The following is a 23,099-nucleotide window of genomic DNA, read 5'->3' as shown; positions in this document are numbered from 1 at the left end:
CAAATACAGGTGTGTGAAGCTTGTAGCCTCATACCCAAGAAATCTCAAGGCTGTAATCACTGCCAAAGGTGCTTCAACAAAGTACTGAGTAAAGGGTCTGAACACTTATGTAAATGTGATTTAAAATGCATTTGATACATTTGCAAAAATTTCTAAAAACATGTTTTTGCTTTGTCATTATTGTTTGTAGATTGAAGGGAATTTTTTTTAAATTTTTTTTTTAATTTATTTTAGAATAAGGCTATAACGTAACAAAAATGTGGGAAAAGTATGAATAATTTCCAAATGCACTATATTTGTTTTAGATTAATTCAGACAGTTATGAGGCAAAAATGGGATTCAGCAATGTCAATGTCACCTAGGTAATACTGTTGAAATGTTAGACAGCACAAACTACTTTGGAGCTATCCCATTACGCGATAGGAGACCGATCGGTGCAGGTGGAAATGGTGTGCTATCTGAAGACAATGTGTTAGCTCCCCATTAACATTACATGGGGAATATTTAAACAACGCTATTTAAAAACAGCATGTCTAGAATGAGAACCATTCAATTCTAAAAGTTGGCCCAACTCTATACGGTTCTGGGCAGGGACAGTGTAATGAGGTTCTGACTCACTGGTGAACACAGGGTGAAACTGCAGGGAGTGCAGGCGGGTCTCCTCAACACTGCAGTCCTGGAAGAAGTCTGGAGCAAAACGCCTGGACAGGGGAGACTCAATATGATGAGACCACACACACACACACACACACACACACAGAGAGAGAGACAGAAAGACAGACCTGTATAAGATATAGGTGATGATGAGGTTGCCCCTGGCCTCACTCTCCATGCCTGTCCACTCCAGAGAGACCTTGACCCCACAGTCCTTAGCCCTGTCCCCTAGGAGCTCTTGGTGCTTGGGGAAAATGAAGAAGTCATCCTGGTCACGGTGACCAGCCAGACCCTCTCTCCTCACCTCTGGCGAATACAACACAGTGTAAACACAACCTAGTCAGACAGAATATGCAAATCACACCATGATCTGTGAAGTACAGCATGTAGTATCTGAAGCATCTGTTTTCATGTGTAGAGTGTTACCCGTCTCGTTGTCGTGTTCTGCTCCAGTGATCATATCTTGGGGGACCAGACTGTGGTCCTGGGGCTTCTTGTCAGCTGACTTCTGGGTAAAAGGAGCACCAGGAAGTCTCTCCAGTTTGACCACCAGCACCTCCAGCTCTGTCTGCAGGGCAATGTACCCTGCACAGATCGCCACCTGCAGGCAGGCAGGGAGGGCATACATTTTCTATGAAAAGTTTACATGACAGAATAACCTTCTCTAACTTGGGAGCGGCAGGTAGCCTAGCGGTTAGAGAGGCGAGCCAGCAACCGGAGGGCTGCAAGTTCGAATCCCAGGTCCGACAGGAAAAAAATGGCGGGAAGTGAGCTGGCAACAGGAAGGTATCAAATCCTAGATGCCATTGCCTTTGTGCACGAACCCCCCACACCTCTCTAAAACCTGTATTTGGTATTTTATTAGGATCCCCATTAGCGGTTGTGAAAACCATAGCTACTCTCCTGGGGTCCACACAGAACATGAAACATAATACAGAACACGAATCGACAAGAACTACATACATTTAAAGAGGGCACACATAGCCTACATATACAAACTATCATGGCTCTATATAATACTTTACGCTTTCTTGAATTTGTATCTGGATTTTGGACTGTGAAAAGACCCCTGGTGGCATGTATGGTGGGGTAAGTGTGTGTGTCAGAGTAAGTTGACTATGCAAACAATTTGGAATTTAACACATTAATGTTTATTATAAAAAGAAGAAGTGATGCAGTCAGTCTCTCCTCAACTCTTAGCCAAGAGAGACTGGCATGCATAGTATTTATATCAGCCCTCTGATTACAATGAAGAGCAAGACATGCCGCTCTGGTCTGGACCAGCTGCAGCTTAACTCGGTCTTTCTTTGCAGCACTTGATTATTGTCCAGCCATGTGGTCAACATAAGATCAAATTAGAGACTGCAGGACTTCCTTTGTGGAGTGTGGTGTCAAAAAAGAAGAACATCTATTACGGACAGAGCTCTCCCCATCTTTACAACCATTGAATCTAAACTCAGCAAAAAAAGAAAACGTCCCTTTTTCAGGACCCTGTCTTTCAAAGATAATTCATAAAAATCCAAATAATTTCACAGATCTTCATTGTAAAGGGTTTAAACACGGTTTCCCATGCTTGTTCAATGAAACATAAACAATGAATGAACATGCACTTGTGGAACGGTCATAAAGACACTAACAGCTTACAGACGGTAGGCAATTAAGGTCACAGTTATGAAAACTTAGGACACTAAAGAGGCCTTTCTACTGACTCTGAAAAACACCAAAAGAAAGATGCCCAGGGTCCCTGCTCATCTGCGTGAACGTGCCTTAGGCATGCTGCAAGGAGGCATGAGGACTGCAGATGTGGCCAGGGCAATAAATTGCAATGTCCGTACTGTGAGACGCCTAAGACAGCGCTACAGGGAGACAGGACGGACAGCTGATCGTCCTCGCAGGGGCAGAACACGTGTAACAACACCTGCACAGGATCGGTACATCCCAACATCACACCTGCGGGACAGGTACATGATGGCAACAACTGCCTGTCTGATCACTGGATCAGACAGGACTGGCAAAAAGTGCTCTTCACTGATGAATCGCAGTTTTGTCTTACCAGGGGCGATGGTCGGATCCGTGTTTATCGTTGAATGGAATGAGCGGTACACCGAGGCCTGTACTCTGGAGCGGGATCGATTTGGAGGTGGAGGGTCCTTCATGGTCTGGGGCGGTGTGTCACAGCATCATCGGACTGAGCTTGTTGTCATTGCAGGCAATCTCAACGCTGTGCGTTACAGGGAAGACATCCTCCTCCCTCATGTGGTACTCTTCCTGCAGGCTCATCCTGACATGACCCTCCAGCATGACAATGCCACCAGCCATACTGCTCATTCTGTGCGTTATTTCTTGCAAGACAGGAATGTCAGTGTTCTGCCATGGCCAGCAAAGAGCCCGGATCACAATCCCATTGAACACGTCTGGGACCTGTTGGATCGGAGGGTGAGGGCTAGCCCCCAGAAATGTCCAGGAACTTGCAGGTGCCTTGGTGGAAGAGTGGGGTATCTCAGAGCAAGAACTGGCAAATCTGGTGCAGTCCATGAGGAGGAGATGCACTGCAGTACTTAATGCAGCTGGTGACCACACCAGATACGGACTGTTACTTTTGATTTTGACCCCCCCCCTTTGTTCAGGGACACATTATTCCATTTCTGTTAATCACATGTCTGTGGAACTTGTTCAGTTTATGGTCTCAGTTGTTGAATCTTGTTATGTTCATACAAATATTTACACATGTTAAGTTTACTGAAAATAAACGCAGTTGACAGTGAGGACGTTTCTTTTTTTGCTGAGTTTATATGTTTTGACTATGACAGTAAGACAATCTAAGGTAACACTAAGTAATTTAGTCTCCTCCACTTGTTCAACAGCCACACCACTCAGTACCAGATTCAGCTAGAACTAGAACTTAGGGAATGATTTGTACCAAATACAAAGCCCTTAGTTTTAGAGATGTTCAGGACCAGTTTATTACTGGCCACCCATTCCAAAACAGACTACAACTTGTTAACGGTTTCAGTGACTTCATTAGCCTCGGTTGCTGACAAGTACGGTGCACTCGTAAAGTATTTAGACCCCTTGACTTTCCACATTTGTTACGTTACAGCCTTTTCCTAAAATGGATGAAATAGATGAATGGATGAAATGCCAACCAAAAACCGTTAAGACATTTTTGAAAATGTATTAAAAATAAAAAACTGAAATATCACATAAGTATTCAGACCCTTTACTCAGTACATTGTTGAAGCACCTTTGGCAGCGATTACAGCCTCGAGTCTTCTTGGGTATGACGATACAAGCTTGGCACACCCGTCTTTGGGGAGTTTCTCCCATTATTTTCTGCAGATCCTCTCAAGCCCTATCAGGTTGGATATGGAGCGTCGCTGCACAGCTATTTTCAGGTCTCTCCAGAGATGTTTGATCGGGCTCTAGCCCGGGCTCTGGCTGGGCCACTGACATTCAGAGACTTGTACCGAAGCCACTCCTGCGTTGTCTTGGCTGTGTGCTTAGGGTCGTTGTCCTGTTGGAAGGTGAACCGTCGCCCCAGTCTGAGGTCCTGAGTGCTCTGGAGCAGGTTTTCATCAAGGATCTCTCTGTACTTTGCTCCATTCATCTTACCCTCGATCCTGACTAGTATCCCAGTCCCTGCCGCTGAGAAGTGGCTTCCGTCTGACCACACTACCATAAAGGCCTGATTGGTGTAGTGCTGCAGAGATGGTTGTCCTTCTGAAGGTTCTCCCATCTCCACAGAGGAACTCTGGAGCTCTGTCAGAGTGACCATCGGGTTCTTGGTCACCTCCCAATGCCCTTATCGCCTGATTGCTCAGTTTGGCCGAGCGGCCAGCTCTAGGAAGAGTCTTGGTGGTTCCAAACTTCTTCCATTTAAGAATGGAGGTCACTGTGTTCTTGGGGACCTTCAATGCTGCAGACATTTTTTGATACCCTTCCCCAGATCTGTGCCTCGACACAATCCTGTCTCAGAGCTCTACGGACAATTCCTTGGACCTCACGGTTTGGTTTCTGCTCTGACATGCACTGTAAACATATATAGACAGGTTTGAGCCTTTCCAAATCATGTCCAATCAATTGAATTGACCACAGGTGGACCCCAATCAATATGTCAAGGACGATCAATGGAAACAGGATGCACCTGAGCTCAATTTCAAGTCGCATAGCAAAGGGTCTGAATACCTATGTAAATAAGGTACCCGTTTTTTGAATATACTGTATATATTTTTTTTTAAGTTCTCACTTTGTTATTATCAGGTATTGTGTGTATATTGATGAGGCAAAACATTTCTTTCATCCATTTCAGAATATGGCTGTAACCTAACAAAATGTGGAAAAAGTCAAGGGGTCTGAATACTTTCTGAATGCACTGTATGTATTTCAGTGTCCACGCAGGGAATCATTTTAGATTTTTTTACTTTCAATAACTGGGTGGTAAAAGAGACTACGGAAATCCCAACCCCTAACCTACATCCATCCTATCCTATCCCTACCTGTTGGGGCGACAGTCCCGGGAGGTGGATGATCAGACAGCGCTCAAAGTCCAGGATGGAGAGCTTGTCGTTGAGGGCCTGTCTCTTTAGACTGAACAGCACCAGGCTCTTAGGACACCCCACCAGCAGGTCTCCGGTCACCCCACAGCACGCCACACACAGCGGACGCTCAAACAGTGGAATCTCAATGATCTCCATCTGCTCCTTGGGAGCCCCGCGCATGGACGAGCCGCGCAGGAAATGACCGAGCAGACGCACGCCAACGCGCGTCTTCTCAGCCGCCTGGTAGCGCCAGTTGGTGTAGGCGCGGAGGTAGGGGGCGTTGTTCTTCTCCTCGATGGTCACCAGGTAGTCCCCTGTGGAGGGAGGGGCGGACAAGGGATGGGAGGTTAGGTGGAAAGGGGAGGAGGGTCAAAAACAATTTTATTAGTCACATGCTTCCTAAACAAACAACAGGTGTAGACTAACAGTGAGATGCTTACTTATGAGGAGAATGTCATGAGTTAGAGGTAGTTTTCCAAGCCAATACTAACTTCCTTCATACTGAACACAAAGACATAAAAATGGTATCCACTAGATCATCTGACTCTGGGGGATGTAGACAAAGAGCCTCGTTGTTCATTTGACTCTTGGGGATGTAGACAAAGAGCCTCGTTGTTCATTTGACTCTTGGGGATGTAGACAAAGAGCCTCGATGTTCATCTGACTCTTGGGGATGTAGACAAAGAGCCTCGTTGTTCATTTGACTCTTGGGGATGTAGACAAAGAGCCTCGTTGTTCATTTGACTCTTGGGGATGTAGACAAAGAGCCTCGTTGTTCATTTGACTCTTGGGGATGTAGACAAAGAGCCTCGATGTTCATCTGACTCTTGGGGATGTAGACAAAGAGTCTCGTTGTTCATCTGACTCTGGGGGGGTAGATAAAGAGCCTCGTTGTTCATTTGACTCTGGGGGATGTAGACAAAGAGCCTCGTTGTTCATTTGACTCTGGGGGACGTAGATAAAGAGCGTCGTTGCTAAAATCACGACATATCCCTTTAACACTAGAGATCCAAATTATCCTTGTTTTGTTGATTGCATTTCAACTAACTTCATTAGCTACAGTTGAAGTAGGAAGTTTACATACACCTTAGCCAAATACATTTAAACACAGTTTCACAATTCCTGACATTTAATCCAAGTAGAAATTCCCTGTCTTAGGTCAGTTAGGATCACCACTTTAATTGAAGAATGTGAAATGTCAGAATAATAGTAGAGATAATTATTTATTTCAGCTTTGATTTCTTTCATCACATTCCCAGTGGGTCAGAAGTTTACATACACTCAATTAGTATTTGGTAGCACTGCCTTTAAATTGTTTAACTTGGGTCAAACGTTTCAGGTAGCCTTCCACAAGCTTCCCACAATAAGTTGGGTGAATTCAGGTTTGTAGGCCTCCTTGCTCGCACATGCTTTTTCAGTTCTGCCCACAAATTTTCTATAGGATTGAGGTCAGGGCTTTATGATGGCCACTCCAATACCTTGACTTTGTTGTCCTTAAGCCCTTTTGCCACAACTTTGGAAGTATGCTTGGGGTCATTGTCCATTTGGAAGACCCATTTGCGACCAAGCTTTAACTTCCTGACTGATGTCTTGAGATGTTGCTTCAATATATCCACATAATTTTCCATCCTCGTGATGCCATCTATTTTGTGAAGTGCACCAGTCCCTCCTGCAGCAAAGCACCCCCACAACATGATGCTGCCACCCCCATGCTTCATGGTTGGGATGATGTTCTTCGGCTTGCAAGTCTCCCCCATTTTCCTCCAAACATAACAATGCTCATTATGGCCAAACAGTTCTATTTTTGTTTCATCAGACCAGAGGACATTTCTCCAAAAAGCACGATCTTTGTCCCCATGTGCAGTTGCAAACCGTAGTCTGGCTTTTTTATGGCGGTTTTGGAGTAGTGGCTTCTTCCTTGCTGAGCGGCCTTTCAGGTTATGTCGATATAGGTCTCGTTTTACTGTGGATATAGATACTTTTGTACCTGTTTCCTCCAGCATCTTCACAAGGACCTTTGCTGTTGTTCTGGAATAGATTTCCACTTTTCGCACCAAAGTACATTCATCTCTAGGACAGAACGCATCTCCTTCCTGAGCGGTTTAGTCCATGGTGTTTATACTTGCGTACCATTGTTTGTATAGATGAACGTGGTACCTTCAGGTGTTTGGAAATTGCTCCCAAGGATGAACCAGACTTGTGGAGGTCTACCATTTTTTTCTGAGGTCTTAGCTGATTTCTTTTGATTTTCCCATGATGTCAAGCAAAGAGGCACTGAGTTTGAAGGTAGGCCTTGAAATACATCCACAGGTACAGCTCCAATAGACTCAAATTATGTCAATTAGCCTAGCAGAAGCTTCTGAAGCCATCACATAATTTTCTGGAATTTTCCAAGCTGTTTAAAGGCACAGTCAACTTAGTGTATGTAAACTTCTGACCCACTGGAATTGTGATACAGACAGATTATTTCACTTATAATTCACTCTAAACAATTGTTGGAAAAATGACTTGTGTCATGCACAAAGTAGATGTCCTAACCGACTTGCCAAAACTATAGTTTGTTAACAAGACATTTCTGGAGTGGTTGAAAAACTATTTTTAATGACCCCAACCTAAGTGTATGTAAACTTCCGACTTCAACTGTAGCTATGTAGACCAAATCAAAATGTTTCTAGGTGTTTCCAATCCCCCCCCCAATTTCTATTTTCACGGTATTGAAAATCATACCGTCTGTATCTCAAAAACCCCGGTATACGGTATATTGCCCAAGCCTAGTAGCTAGATCGCTAAGATTTCGTCGTTCATGTAGGAAATGCTAGCTAGCTACAAAGCTACATTGTATTGGTTGCAGCAGACCTGTATGCTAGCCAGCCAGTCTGCTAACTAATTGCAATGTTGGATAGATAGCTAACGTAAACTCACCCCATTCCATACAAATGTGCGTAACCGCGACATTCAAACGAGGCTACAAAGAAAACTAATGGGACTGTAGCGACTGTGTTGACTTCAAAATCGGGGGTGTGAACTAGGTTTCTATTCAAGCGTTGATTGACATGGTAATGGCTCTATAATATTGGAGAACAGTTGAAAAAACGGACACTCCGTTACATCTTGACATGTCATGTCGTAACGTACAGCACGCATAAAGCAACTATTTCTGTCTTACAATCTCTCTCCACCAGGTGTAGCACTTCTCTCATCGTTTAAAAACAAGAAATGGACAGTGACGGTGGTAAGGGGGGATACCTAGTCCTTTTTTTTGTCATCATTGCATGCGATCATCATTCTCAAAGCCGCTGTTTACTTCTAAGATCACTTTAGCACCGCCCTAAAAACCCGATTCAAATTCGACACAAACCTTCAAATAGGTATGTAATGACACATTATATAAACTCTTTATAGTGTTTTATTTACATTTTAGAGGCGATAAGGTGATAAGTTGGACAGATCGAGTGAAATAAAGCAATTTTCCCACACGACATCTGTCCTTCTCACTATCACGCATTAGTTTCGCTTCCCCACCCGCCATTTTTAAAAAGACCCGACGGGGCTCATTGCCTGCTTGAATTATGCAGAAACGGGAATCGTTTAGGTCATGTAATTGATTTTGTTGGAAAGGGTAGAAATTGTGCTTTACAATGGTATTGACATTACAGTTGATCTGGAAGTATTACGTTTTTGGGGTGCTAAAATAAGGGCAATTGTACGGACCAAGGCGATGTACGAGTTTACGTTAATCTGTTCCATTTACGGAAAGTATTTCAATTTATCCAATCTTCACATACCGGCACTGTGCAGCATGCAAAAACATTAGCTAGCTAGCTAATGTTAGCTCATCTGTAGCCCCCAACTACCTATATACACGCCGTAGCCACTCAGAATAGTCCGAATTAATCTAACTGAAATCTGTCACTCATTTTGAAAATGTGCATGAAAACTATTCGTCTCGCGTTGAATGACAAAGACTTTATTCAAGAATCCTTACTGTTGATCAATTACCGACGAAAAGGCAAAGACCTCGGCGCCGAACTTGTGTGCCCGAACAGCCCCCCCCAAAAAAATCTACTCCAAAACGTCAGAAAATATGCAAACTTCTGAATCGTTTAGGCTGGGAAGCATGCGGACGCCTTAACGCTTTGGTTAGCTAACCCAGTAAATATGTTTGTTTGGTTACCAAGGCAACTACTGTAGCTATCTAATAAACTTGCTAGCTACACTACATGACCAAAAGTGATGTGGATATGTAACGGATGTGAAATGGCACGTACTAAAGTTATACTGTTACAGATACATGCTTGTCGAACATCTCATTCCAAAATCATGGGCATTAATATGGAGTTGGTCCCCCCCTATGCTGCTGTAACAGCCTCCACTCTTCTGGGAAGGCTTTCCACTAGATGCTGGAGCATTGCTGCGGGGACTTGCTTCCATTCAGCCACAAGCATTACGGAGGTCGGGCACTGATGTTGGGCTACTAGGCCTGGCTCACAGTTGGCGTTCCAATTCATCCCAAAGGTGTTCGATGGGGTTGAGGTCAGGGCTCTGAGCAGGCCAGTGAAGTTCTTCCACACCGATCTCGACAAATCATTTCTTTATGGACGTCGCTTTGTGCATGGGGTCATGCTGACGTTGCTTCCATAGGCATTGGAAGTCAGTAGTGAGTGTCGCAACCAAGGACAGACGATTTTTACGTGCTACATGGCTCAGCACTCGGCGGTCCCATTCTGTGAGGTTGTATGGCCTACCACTGCGGCTGAACCGTTGTTGCTCATAGACATTTCCACTTCACAATAACAGCACACACAGTTGACCAGGCAGCTTAAGCAGGGCAGAATTTCTTGTTGGAAAGGTGGCGTCCTATGACTGTGCCACGTTGAAAGTCACTAAGCTCTTCAGTAAGGCCATTCCACTGCCAATGTTTGTCTATAGAGATTGCTCGATTTTATACACCCGTCAGCAACGGGTGTTGCTGAAATAGCAGAATCCACTCATTTGAAGGGGTGTCCACCTACTTTTGGCCATGTAGTGTACTTCAGTGGATGTTGAAAACATTTTTAGCCGTGGTATAAATGGGATAATCAACTCCTGGCTCTATGCGTTCTCTGGAAAACAATGGCACTCAGAGGAAGGATAGGATTATGCCTCTACTGCCATTCATTTATATTCGCCTGGCTTGGATTTCTCCCTGACCAATATGGTTGCCATTTTCACACCATTCTGGAACTTTGAGGGTTCATGACAAATCCACCTTTAGTAATTAGATGCACCTCAGTCACTCAGCAGTAAACAAGTGAGCAAATAGGGAAAGAAGAAGTGAGAGAAAGAAAGTGACACACCTATCTCACTGTGTAGGATGCTCTGCACAGTCCCCATAGTGGCGAAGCGACAGATGAGAGGACACCCATCTTCACCCAGTTGAAAAGCCTCGATCTTGCATCCTCCAGCGGACACCACGAATAGGGCACCCCCGCCACAGCACACCAACCCCGGTTCCTGCTCGGTTGGCACGATTTGCTGGGACGCGAATGGGTGGCAGTTGTATACGTGAACCATCTTTGCTTGTTTTCGTAAATTACGTCGAGAAAAACGATGTATACACCAAGCTAACTACATTGTCCCTGTGCGGGGCTTGTTACCAAAGATGTGGTATTACTGTCTCTATCGCGGCTAGTGAACTAAATTACAGCCCGAGGCTAGCAAACGTTAGCTAGATTACTTAATCTAAATCACATGCCCCGTCGTCTTGTGATGAGCAGGCAGAATCCGTTGAAGTCGAAAAGTATTTTTTTTCTACCCAGTCTATGGTAAGTTTACTCCACTTCCTCTGCAATTCGAAGTCCCCCTTCTACACAGAAATCCTAAAGTAATGTGAAACAGAAATGTGAAACAGAAAGTCATGCTGTGAAAGTGACAACTAGAAATAACAACCCCACCTCCAGCGTTGATTGGTTGAGTTCCCTGTCAGTAAGTCGCCGCGTCTTTCGATACCGTTTGAAAGTCCCGCCTGCCTTCTTCTTCTTCTTCTTCTTCTTCTTCTTCATCATCATCATCATCATCTTCTTCTTCTTCTTCATCATCTTCTTCTTCTTATTCTTTGGTGAGGTTTAACTGCGGTTTTTATCCAATTTATGTTGGATACTGAGGTTTCTATGACTACTACCGACTAGACTGTGATACAAATACATTATACTTTGAACCACAAAATTTAGATTAAAAAAAAATCTATACAAATAAAACCCTACACTCATTCATCCTTAAGAGTCTATGAGTGCGTCAATCAAAGTAACATCATTTAAAAAATCCCCATCAAAATCCGTCAGTTTAAGATTTTCTGGGACATTGGCTGCGTCTCAATCATAAACATCCGCCTATGTCGGCCTTACGTATCTGTGGTGGTAGTGTGGCTAAACTACAGTGGTGTTTGTCAGACCATGAGACGTCCCGGAAATCGGTCTTCTCGCAAAAACATCTGTAGCGTCCGAACGGTTTGGCTTTCAAATGAATGTGACCACTCTAGGAAAGTGGAGACTGCAACAAGTGTCACGGGACTTGTCTGAAAGTAACCCATTACAAATGAATGGAACTATGGGGGTTGTTTTGTTCCCCAAAAATACAACGGGTTAAATCCTGAGCTTTCTTATATCTCCTAGATATTGGACAAACTCTTCAAAACCTTATTCCTTATGATTTATTTTTTGACTGTCTTTTTTTGCCATTTATGAATGTGTCATTCAATGTGTTTCTATGGGCTATAGTAGTAAAGACCAAATTCAATATTTTATCAAATAATTTTGTAATACTTTTTTAATATATACCTAAAGGGGTCCTAAAATGTCAAATTAAATAAATAAATGATCTCAGGCCAACGGCGGACAGGACACCACCACTCAACACGACCTGTAACTCTTCTAAAGTCAAATCTCGTACCCCCAAATACTTCTCTTTTTCTGTGACTTGCGTTCCATCTCTGCTGTACAGTAGATAACCCTAGCTATGAACGCCAAGAATACAACCTTACTAAAGCCTATATCACTCACTGACCTAACCCTCTGCGCCGGCACAGATCTACTACTCACGAGTGAATTTATTTACCAAATGCCGGTTTTCAATTTATTTGACGGGCCAAGAAGAGGCACGAAGCCCGAAAAAGTTATAACCGTTTCATTAGAACGACAAACACGAACTACAACTCCAACCGGCTGTATATGTCGTACATTCGACAGCTTCGCGGTCTGCTTTAAAAAAAAGTACTGTCTGGCAACGTGGAGTAAAAAATCCCCACCGTAATCTAATATAAAACACATCAAGCCATCAGACTGCTGAACACTTGAACTGGACCGAACACCTGCTCTTATTCTCCACACCTTAGCACACGTCACAACTGCTACTACCAGATTCTTATTATACGGCTCAGTTTATACACTTGCCCCCCATCCCCCTCTTCCCCATTACACGTGTAAATATTGTACTATAAATTGTGCCTTCCTGTATTATACTGACGCTAAAATATTAATTATATTCTACTGCCATTTACTTTAAGTTCGTATTCTTATTTTTGTATTATTTCTTATTGTTGTTTCATTGTCGAGAAGGAACCTGCAAGTAAGCATTTCTTTGGATGGCGAATACAATGCGTATCCCGTACATACGACTAATAAAACTTGAAACATCAAACGAACTGTAGCTAACAGGTTTTTACCATCCTGTGAGTCCTCCACTCGAGCAGGCATGCTCCCCGCGTGCTGACAAGGCTCCAGGAGTTGTAGTTCAAATGCGACTTTTGTAACTTCCGCCGATGTGTTTTGCTTCTTGAGCGTCAATTATTTTGATAAATGGCATCGGGTATGAACAAATCGATACATAAATATAATAGAATATATATATATTAATATACAGTTGAAATCGGAAGTTTACAGTTGAAGTCGGACATCTACTTTGTGCATGACACAAGTAATTTTTCCAACAATTGTTTACAGACAGATTATTTAACTTATAATTCACTGTATCACAATTCCAGTGGGTCAGAAGTTTACATACACTAAGTTGACTGTGCCTTTAAACAGCTTGGAAAATTCCAGAAAATGATGTCATGGCTTTAGAAGCTTCTGATAGGCTAACTGACATCATTTGAGTCAATTGGAGGTGTACCTGTGGATGTATTTCAAGGCCTACCTTCAAACTCAGTGCCTCTTTGCTTGACATCATTGTGAAATCAAAAGAAATCAGCCAAGACCTCAGAAAAAAATGGTAGACCACAAGTCTGGTTCATCCTTGGAGGCAATTTTCCAAATGCCTGAAGGTACGACGTCCATCTGTACAAACAATAGTACGCAAGTATAAACACCATGAGACCACGCAGCCATCATACCGCTCAGGAAGGAGAAGCGTTCTGTCTCCTAGAGATTAACGTACTTTGGTGCGAAAAGTACAAATCAATCCCAGAACAACAGCAAAGGACCTTGTGAAGATGCTGGAGAAAACAGGTACAAAAGTATCTATATCCACAGTAAAACGAGACCTATATCGACATAACCTGAAAGGCCGCTCAGCAAGGAAGAATCCACCGCTCCAAAACTGCCATAGAAAAGCCAGACTACGGTTTGCAACTGCACATGGAGACAAAGATCGTACTTTTTGAAGAGATGTCCTCTGGTCTGATGACACAAAAATAGAACTGTTTGGCCATAATGAGCATCGTTATGTTTGGAGGAAAAAGGGGGATGCTTGAAAGCCGAAGAACACCATCCCAACCATGGAGCCCGGGGGTGGCAGCATCATGTTGTGGGGGTGCTTTGCTGCAGGAGGGACTGGTGCACTTCACAAAATAGATGGCATCATGAGGACGGAAAATTATGTGAATATATTGAAGCAACATCTCAAGACATCAGTCAGGAAGTTAAAGCTTGGTCGCAAATGGCTCTTCCAAATGGACAATGACCCCAAGCATACTTCCAAAGTTGTGGCAAAATGGCTTAAGGACAACAAAGTCAAGGTATTGGAGTGGATATCACAAAGCCCTGACCTCAATCCTATAGAAAATGTGTGGGCAGAACTGAAAAAGCGTGTGCGAGCAAGGAGGCCTACAAACCTGACTCAGTTACACCAGCTCTGTCAGGAAAAATGGGCCAAAATTCACTCAACTTATTGTGGGAAGCTTGTGGAAGGCTACCCAAAACGATTGACCCAAGTTAAACAATTTAAAGACAATGCTACCAAATACTAATTGAGTGTATGTAAACTTCCGACCCACTGGGAATGTGATCAAATAAATAAAAGCTCAAATAAATCATTCTCTCTATTATTATTTTGACATTTCACATTCTTAAAATAAAGTGGTGATCCTAACGGACCTAAAACAGGGAATTTTTACTAGGATTAAATGTCAGGAATTGTGAAAAACTGAGTTTAAATATATTTGGCTAAGGTGTATGTAAACTTCCGACTTCAACTGTATATCTTATATGACCTAATTTTCATGAATTTGATGATATTAGCTTGAAGCCCATTCAAAAACCTTACGGTACAGGAACCAGGAACTTGGACTTTCATAGGGTATTACGAGTTGGAGAGGCGTTCAAGTGAATTTTTACCAGTCGTTTGTGGTAAATACCACCTTCCCACTTGGTTATGAAGTCACATACAGATTTTAATGAGCTTCAAGCTTATATCGTCAAATTCCTGAAAACGTGGCAATTTAAGAAATATGTCTAATTGTATTTGCGGATTAATTTACCTTTACCCAATGGCCTTTAATTAAGGTTCATGAATGGCATCAGGTAGAAGTACATGAATCCAAAAATATGAATATAAATTTACATATATCTTAAATGACCACGTTTTCAGGAATTTGATGATATAAGCTTGAAGCCCATTGAAAACGGTATGGGACTTCATAACCAAGTGGGAAGGTGGTATTTACCACAAACGACTGCGCCACATCATTCCATCTGCTGTACTACACTGGCAAATTATGAAATATTTTTGAGAGTCATTTGTTTGACATTATGCTTTTGAAACACACACAGTTGCTCTTCTCATCAGATGAATTTTTTTTTTAATGGTATATTGAATTGGCTACAATCACACAATACATTATTATAACCACTGAAGATATACTGTATCCATTGTAGACTAAACTATACATTTATTTGCTCTGATAAATTTACTAGCTATCATCGTTATTATCATACAGTACAATGTTGTGGAATTCTTTAAATATGTGATCTTAGATAGCAACAACAAGAAGAAAAAAGTGAACATTGTCCAGCCAGGGCAAAATAGGGGAAGTGTTTTGAGTCATAGTTCTTTCAGTTTTCCTTTGTTACCAAAGTAGCTTTGTATCTCAGGAAAGTGTTAATAAGCTGTTATTGCAGTAATGGAAGATGTTTATCAATCAAATTGGAAACCTATCCAGTCCCAGGTTAGTTTTCCTCTTGGCTGGACAGTTGCTTGCTGCTGGTGAGGCTCGCGGAGGTGGTGGAACATGAGGGGGAGGTAGAACCACCACTATACCCAACGAGCGCTTCAGTCTGGGGGAAGCCTGATTGGAGTTGGGGGGGGGGTGGTGGTGGTGGTGCTCATAGGGGTGCAGGTGTGTGTGCGCGTGTTTATGGTCCTCATCTTCACTCTGATGCCCACTGTCTCCTCTGATATGGGCCTCTGCCTTGGCAGCCTGAGAGATGGACATAATAATGATAACTTTATTTGTAAAATGCTTTTGAAATGGTATGCCCACTCCCAGATCAACCCCTTTCCCCCAGACCTAGACATAGTCTTGGGTCTGAATTTAGACCACAATTTAGTCAGATCTGGATGGAACAAAAGCCTGCATTGCAGAGATCTCCTCTGCTCAGTTACTGAGGTTTCTATGACTACTATGCTGGTCTCTCAGATACTGAGGTTTCTATGACTACTATGCTGGTCTCTCAGTTACTGAGGTTTCTATGGCCTACTATGCTGGTCTCTCAGTTACTGAGATTTCTATGACTACTATGCTGGTCTCTCAGATACTGAGGTTTCTATGACTACTATGGTGGTCTCTCAGTTACTGAGGTTTCTATGACTACTATGCTGGTCTCTCAGTTACTGAGGTTTCTATGACTACTATGCTGGTCTCTCAGTTACTGAGGCTTCTATGACTACTATGCTGGTCTCTCAGTTACTGAGGTTTCATTGTGGCATGGCAGTGATGGCACTGTTGTGGAAGATTCCTACCTCTGGTTCAAAGATTTCACACTTCACCTCGATGGGGCGTTTGGTCTGAAACGTGCCATCATCCAGAGTGGTGTGAGAGCCTGTGCAAAAGGCCTTGTGCTAGGCGACAGAAAACGGAATAGGATTGCTCAAATAGAGGAACACGATATGATGCTAGTGATCTCACTGAGACTGAAGTGGTTCTACAGTAGTCTGCTTTCCTCCGCTGAATAGCTGTCAGCTTGCCACATACAAATCATGATTTTTTCCCCCCTTTTTCCCTATTTCAAAACATGTGATAGACAGTGTGTAGATGTAGTGTGGTAATGTACTCCCTGCAAATTCACAGTCCATCATTTTACACTGGGTCAGATCAACGTCAGGAGTGTCCTTAGCACAGACCGTCTCTCTGATGGTGAACTCTACAAAGTAGGCCGGACCCATTACCCACTGTGAAGATGAGGCAGTATACTTTGAACTTGAAATATACTGAAGAAAAATATAAACGCAACAGATAAAGTGTTGGTCCCATATTTCATGAACTGAAATAAAACATCCCAGAAATATTCCATACGCACAAAAACCTTATTTAGCTCAAATTTTGTGAAAAAATGTGTTTACATCCTTGTAAGGGAACATTTCTCCTTTGCCAAGATAATCCATCTACCTGACAGGTGTGGCATATCAAGAAGCTGATTAAGCTGCATGGTCATTACACAGGTGCACCTTGTGCTGGGGACAATAAAACGCCACTCTATACTGTGCAGTTTTGTCACACAACACAATGCCACAGATGTCTCAAATTGGCATACTGGCTACAGGAATGTCCACCAGGGCTGTTGCCAGAGAATGTAATGCTCATTTATTTACCATAAGCCACCTCCAATGTCGTTTTAGAGAATTTGTCAGTACGTTCAACCGGCCTCACAACCGCAGACCACTTGTAACCATGCCAGCCCAGGACCTCCACATCCGGCTTCTTCACCTGTAGGATCGTCTGAGACCAGCCACCCAGACAGATGACTGAACTGTTGGTTTGCACAACCAAATAATTTTTGCACAAACTGTCAGAAACCGTCTCAGGGAAGCTCATCTGCGTGCTCATCGTCCTCACTAGGGTCTTGACCTGACTGCAGTTTGGCGTTGTAACCGACTTCAGTGGCCACTGGCACGCTGGAGAAGTGTGCTCTTCATGGATGAATCCCGGTTTCAACTGTATCGGGCAGATGGCAGACAGCGTGTATGGAGTCGTGTGGGCAAGCGGTTTACTAATGTCAACATTGTGAAAAGAGTGCCCTATGGTGGTGGTGGGGTTATGGTATGGGCAGGCATAAGCTATGGACAACGAACGTAATTGCATTTTATCGATGGCAGTTTGATTGCCATCGAGGCCCATTGTCGTGCCATTCATCCGTCACCATCACCTCATGTTTCAGCATAATAATGCACGGCCCCATGTCGCAAGGATCTGTACACAATTCCTGGAAGTTAAATGTCCCAGTTCCTCCATGGCCTGCAAAGTCACCAGACATGTCACCCATTGAGCATGTTTGGGATGCTCTGGATCGACGTGTACGACAGTGTGTTCCAGTTCCCGCCAATATCCAGCAACTTCGCACTGCCATTGAAGAGGAGTGGAACAACATTCCACAGGCCACAATCAACAACCTGATCAACTCTAGGCGAAGGAGATGTGTCGCACTGCATGAGGCAAATGGTGGTCACACCAGATACTGAATGGTTTTGATCTACGCCTCTACCTTTTTTTTAAGGTTTCTGTGACCATCAGATTCACATCTGTATTCCCAGTCATGTGAAATCCATAAATTAGGGCCTAATTTATTTATTTAAATTGACTGATTTCCTTATATGAACTGTAACTCAGTAAAATCGTAGAAATTGTTGCATGTTGCATTTATATTTTTTGTTCAGTGTAGTTTTATTCAACATCAAGTTTTTAATTGTGAACGAAACATCTATTCCCTTCAAATTACTCTTCTGATTTTTGTTTCACCGTCTCATGATGGTGGATTACCTTCTACTCCTCTCCAATAGCAAAACATTTAATATCTGACATACAGTTGAAGTCAGAAGTTTACATACATTTAAGTTGGAGTCATTAAAACTCGTTTTTCAACCACTCCACAAATGTCTTGTTAACAAACTATAGTTTTGGCAAGTAGGTTAGGACATCTACTTTGTGCATGACACAAGTAATTTTCCCAACAATGTTTACAGACAGATTATTTCACTTACAACTCACTGTATCACAATTCCAGTGAGTCAGAAGTTTACATACACTAAGTTGACTGTGCTTTTAAACAGCTTGGAAAATTCCAGAAAATGATGTCATGGCTTTAGAAGCTTCTGATAGGCTAATTGACATGAATCATTTGAGTCAATTGGAGGTGTACCTGTGGATGTATTTCAAGGCCTATCTTCAACTCAGTGCCTCTTTGCTTGATATCATGGGGAAATCAAAATAAATCAGCCAAGACCTTTTGTAGACCTCTACAAGTCAGGTTCATCCTTGGGAGCAATTTCCAAATGCCTGAAGGTACCATATTCATCTGTACAAACAATGGTACGCAAGTATAAGCACCATGGGACCACGCAGCCATCATACTGCTCAGGAAAGAGACGTCTGTTTGCAACTGCACATGGGGACAAAGATCGTACTTTTTGGAGAAATTTCCATAATGACCATCGTTATGTTTGGAGGAAAAAGGGGGACGCTTGCAAGCTGAAGAACACCATCCCAACCGTGAAGCACGGGTGTGGCAGCATCATGTTGTTGGGGTACTTTGATGCAGGAGGGACTTCACAAAATAGATGGCATCATGAGGACGGAAAATCATGTGGATGTATTGAAGCAACATCTGAAGACATCAGTCAGGAAGTTAAAGCTTTGTCGCAAATGGGTCTTCCAAATGGACAATGACCCCAAGCATACTTCCAAAGTTGTGGCAAAATGGCTTAAGGACAACAAAGTCAAGGTATTGGAGTGGCCATCACAAAGCCCTGACCTCAATCCTATAGAAAATATGTGGGCAGAACTGAAAAAGCATGTGCGAGCAAGGAGGCCTACAAACCTGACTCAGTTACACCAGCTCTGTCAGGAGGAATGGGCCAAAATTCACCCAACTTATTGTGGGAAGCTTGTGGAAGGCTACCCGAAATGTTTGACCCAAGTTAAACAATTTAAAGGCAGTGCTACCAAATACTAATTGAGTGTATGTAAACTTCTGGGAATGTGATGAAAGAAATAACAGCTAAAATAAATCATTCTCTCTACTATTATTCTGACATTTCACATTATTAAAATAAAGTGGTGTTCCTAACTGACCTAAGACAGGGAATTTCTACTTGGATTAAATGTCAGGAATTGTGAAAAACTGAGTTTAAATGTATTTGGCTGAGGTGTATGTAAACTTCCAACTTCAGCTGTAGGTCTACAACATAGAACGGTCTCACAGACCTGCATGCTAGCTCCTGTTACGTTGAGGGGGGTGAAGTAGTTTGGCAGGCGACTCATTCTGTTGTATTTCATGGAGGATCAGATTGGCCGTCTCCGCTGTGATGGGGTCATCCAGCTGCACTACTGTTGGACAGTCTGGACACGTGTCGACGATGACCGTGGCAGGCACTGAACACAAGGTCAAAGGTTAGGGGTTACAGTTCACTATAGGTCATCGCTACACGTTGGTCAAACCAAAGGTTCAATGCACCAGTAAGTCATTGAACTGGATACAGTAGCTACTGTATATTGTTCCTGACCTCATGACCTGACCAGGAAAAAGTTAGCCCTACTGAGTCTATATAAACAGACTCTACCTTGTTGGATGGCACATTTATAGCTGCCCAGTTCCACACTCTTTAGACGCCATACAATGCCCATACTCCTGTGGAGTGGTAAGAGTTGTTTAATTCACAGATCCCACTCTCCACTAGGCTGGTGCCTGATCTGTTTATGCTTCTGCCTACTCTGTTGTCAAGTTTGGCATGACAACTCCATGACTGGCATTCAGTCTAACTCCCCACTCCCTATAAGTCTGACTCCCCACTCCCTATAAGTCTAACTCCCCACTCCCTATAAGTCTAACTCCCCACTCCCTATAAGTCTAACTCCCCACTCCCTATAAGTCTAACTCCCCACTCCCTATAAGTCTGACTCCCCACTCCCTATAAGTCTAACTCCCCACTCCCTATAAGTCTAACTCCCCGGTCCCTATAAGTCTAACTCCCCACTCCCTATAAGTCTGACTCCCCACTCCCTATAAGTCTAACTCCCCACTCTCTATAAGTCTAACTCCCCACTCCCTATAAGTCTAACTCCCCACTCCCTATAAGTCTAACTCCCCACTCTCTATAAGTCTAACTCCCCACTCCCTATAAACCCATACATCCCTATATGGTAGACTGCTTACTGGTACGTTATCTACATCCTTTACTTCATATTTCTTCCACGGCTTCCTGCTGATCACATGACACTTTGTCTCCAGCACGTCTATGGTCAGGTTGAACAGCTGCTCCTTCCTGGGGAGAGAGGTGGAGGTAGGGAGGCAGATACTCCAGTAAAGGAGTGGAAAGCCCAAAAATGTGTGCAATAGCAATTTAACAGCTCAAATATTCTCATTTGTCAAATACTCTCATAACTGACCAATTTACATGTATTTACTTTGGGGGGTAGTAGAGGATTTCGCAAAACACTTTAGAACTTACCTCTCTTGGACACTAGAGGGCAGTATCAATTACTAATAGAGAACCATACACGCTGTTGTGCTTTGTAAAAACAGGAATTATACAACTATACACAGCACCTTTACTCACCTCTATCTTTTCTGTAAAATTTGTGCTCAAAAGACAGGAAAATAAAAAACTATTGCATTGTTCCATTAACTAGGAAACACTTTTATTAAACAGGAAGAGTAGTACAGTTCAATACAGGAGCTAGTTGACTAGCCTCACCCCTGTCTGCTGGCTGACATCATAGACTCTGTTGAGGCTGAGAATGAATCCTTCGGTGAGGTCAGAATTGATCTGGTCCAGGCCTTCCTCTGCCACCCTCAGGACCTCCGGGCCCTGGCACCCCACCGCAGGGGTCACCGGGGAGGGGCTACCCCCATGCCAACACACACACAGGGCCACCAGCCACACACAGACCCACATCCTTACTGTACACAGCACCCCGTGTTAGCCTGGTCGCTAATGCTAATGAGGAAACGAGGCTAAAGAAGCCTGGGTTGCGTCCCGGGGGCGTACTATATGCAGACTGAGAGGGGTAGGAGGAGAGGTAGTCCAAGGCCCCTACTGGGACTCAGCTAGTCAACTTTGCCCTCTTCCCCAGAGGACATGCAAATAAAGCTTTATCTGCTGTTAACCAATTACTTTTTGTACATTTAAACATTGAGTGAGGGGTGGGCTCGGTGTGGAAATAGACAAATATTTGCCCTCACTCAATGGGGGCGGCAGTAGCCTCGAGCTGCCTGTTGGGAAATCTGCAGGAATACTACCTACCGCCACTGTGACCTTAAGCAAAGAAACCTAAGTACTCCACAGCCCTCTGCTCTGCCACAACCCCATGCTCTGCCACAACCCCATGCTCTGCCACAGCCCTCTGCTCTGCCACAACCCTCTGCTCTGCCACAACCCCATGCTCTGCCACAGCCCCATGCTCTGCCATAGCCCCATGCTCTGCCACAACCCCATGCTCTGCCACAACCCCATGCTCTGCCACAACCCCATGCTCTGCCACAACCCCATGCTCTGCCACAACCCCATGCTCTGCCACAACCCCATGCTCTGCCACAGCCCTCTGCTCTGCCACAACCCCATGCTCTGCCACAACCCCATGCTCTGCCACAACCCCATGCTCTGCCACAGCCCTCTGCTCTGCCACAACCCTCTGCTCTGCCACAACCCCATGCTCTGCCACAACCCTCTGCTCTGCCACAACCCCATGCTCTGCCACAACCCCATGCTCTGCCACAACCCCATGCTCTGCCACAACCCCATGCTCTGCCACAACCCCATGCTCTGCCACAACCCCATGCTCTGCCACAGCCCTCTGCTCTGCCACAACCCTCTGCTCTGCCACAACCCCATGCTCTGCCACAACCCTCTGCTCTGCCACAACCCCATGCTCTGCCACAGCCCTCTGCTCTGCCACAACCCCATGCTCTGCCACAACCCCATGCTCTGCCACAGCCCTCTGCTCTGCCACAACCCTCTGCTCTGCCACAACCCTCTGCTCTGCCACAACCCTCTGCTCTGCCACAACCCTCTGCTCTGCCACAACCCCATGCTCTGCCACAGCCCCATGCTCTGCCACAACCCTCTGCTCTGCCACAACCCCATGCTCTGCCACAGCCCTCTGCTCTGCCACAACCCCATGCTCTGCCACAACCCCATGCTCTGCCACAGCCCTCTGCTCTGCCACAACCCTCTGCTCTGCCACAACCCTCTGCTCTGCCACAACCCTCTGCTCTGCCACAACCCTCTGCTCTGCCACAACCCCATGCTCTGCCACAGCCCTCTGCTCTGCCACAACCCTCTGCTCTGCCACAGCCCTCTGCTCTGCCACAACCCTCTGCTCTGCCACAGCCCCATGCTCTGCCACAGCCCTCTGCTCTGCCACAACCCCATGCTCTGCCACAGCCCTCTGCTCTGCCACAACCCTCTGCTCTGCCACAGCCCTCTGCTCTGCCACAGCCC

The 23,099-nt window shown here is 44.3% G+C and overlaps 2 protein-coding genes across 7 annotated transcripts in view; both read right to left on the bottom strand.

Moving 5' to 3' along the window:
* The window catches only part of hps3 (HPS3 biogenesis of lysosomal organelles complex 2 subunit 1), a 30,375-nt gene extending 17,423 nt beyond the window's left edge, over positions 1–12,952 (bottom strand). For 5 of the 6 annotated variants that reach the window (XM_071346693.1, XM_071346694.1, XM_071346695.1 and 2 more), the window contains exons 1-5: positions 10,529–11,809; positions 5,151–5,506; positions 1,081–1,255; positions 783–960; positions 619–701 (exon numbers count right to left, since the gene is read on the bottom strand). In XM_071346693.1, the coding sequence (XP_071202794.1) occupies positions 619–701; positions 783–960; positions 1,081–1,255; positions 5,151–5,506; positions 10,529–10,745 (1,009 nt within the window). In that variant the 5' untranslated portion in view covers positions 10,746–11,809. Of the gene's footprint in view, positions 1–618; positions 702–782; positions 961–1,080; positions 1,256–5,150; positions 5,507–10,528; positions 11,810–12,891 lie in introns of those variants that run through there. The other variant, XM_071346696.1, reaches the window with a different exon arrangement.
* A 2,277-nt stretch (positions 12,953–15,229) lies between these two features.
* On the bottom strand, positions 15,230–21,938 carry LOC139541728 (fetuin-B). Its single transcript, XM_071346699.1, is given in 9 exon segments — positions 15,230–15,864; positions 16,407–16,506; positions 16,723–16,835; positions 19,864–19,941; positions 19,943–20,031; positions 20,220–20,263; positions 20,265–20,287; positions 20,813–20,914; positions 21,345–21,938. Coding segments are annotated over 9 exon segments (1,038 nt in total). The 5' UTR covers positions 21,555–21,938; the 3' UTR covers positions 15,230–15,585.
* Between the last annotated feature and the right edge of the window lie 1,161 nt (positions 21,939–23,099).

This window comes from Salvelinus alpinus, chromosome 16 (genome assembly GCF_045679555.1).
Source record: "Salvelinus alpinus chromosome 16, SLU_Salpinus.1, whole genome shotgun sequence".
Lineage (NCBI taxonomy): Eukaryota > Metazoa > Chordata > Actinopteri > Salmoniformes > Salmonidae > Salvelinus > Salvelinus alpinus.
Note: the sequence above shows the minus strand (reverse complement) of the source record. Positions and strands in the feature narration are given on the sequence as shown.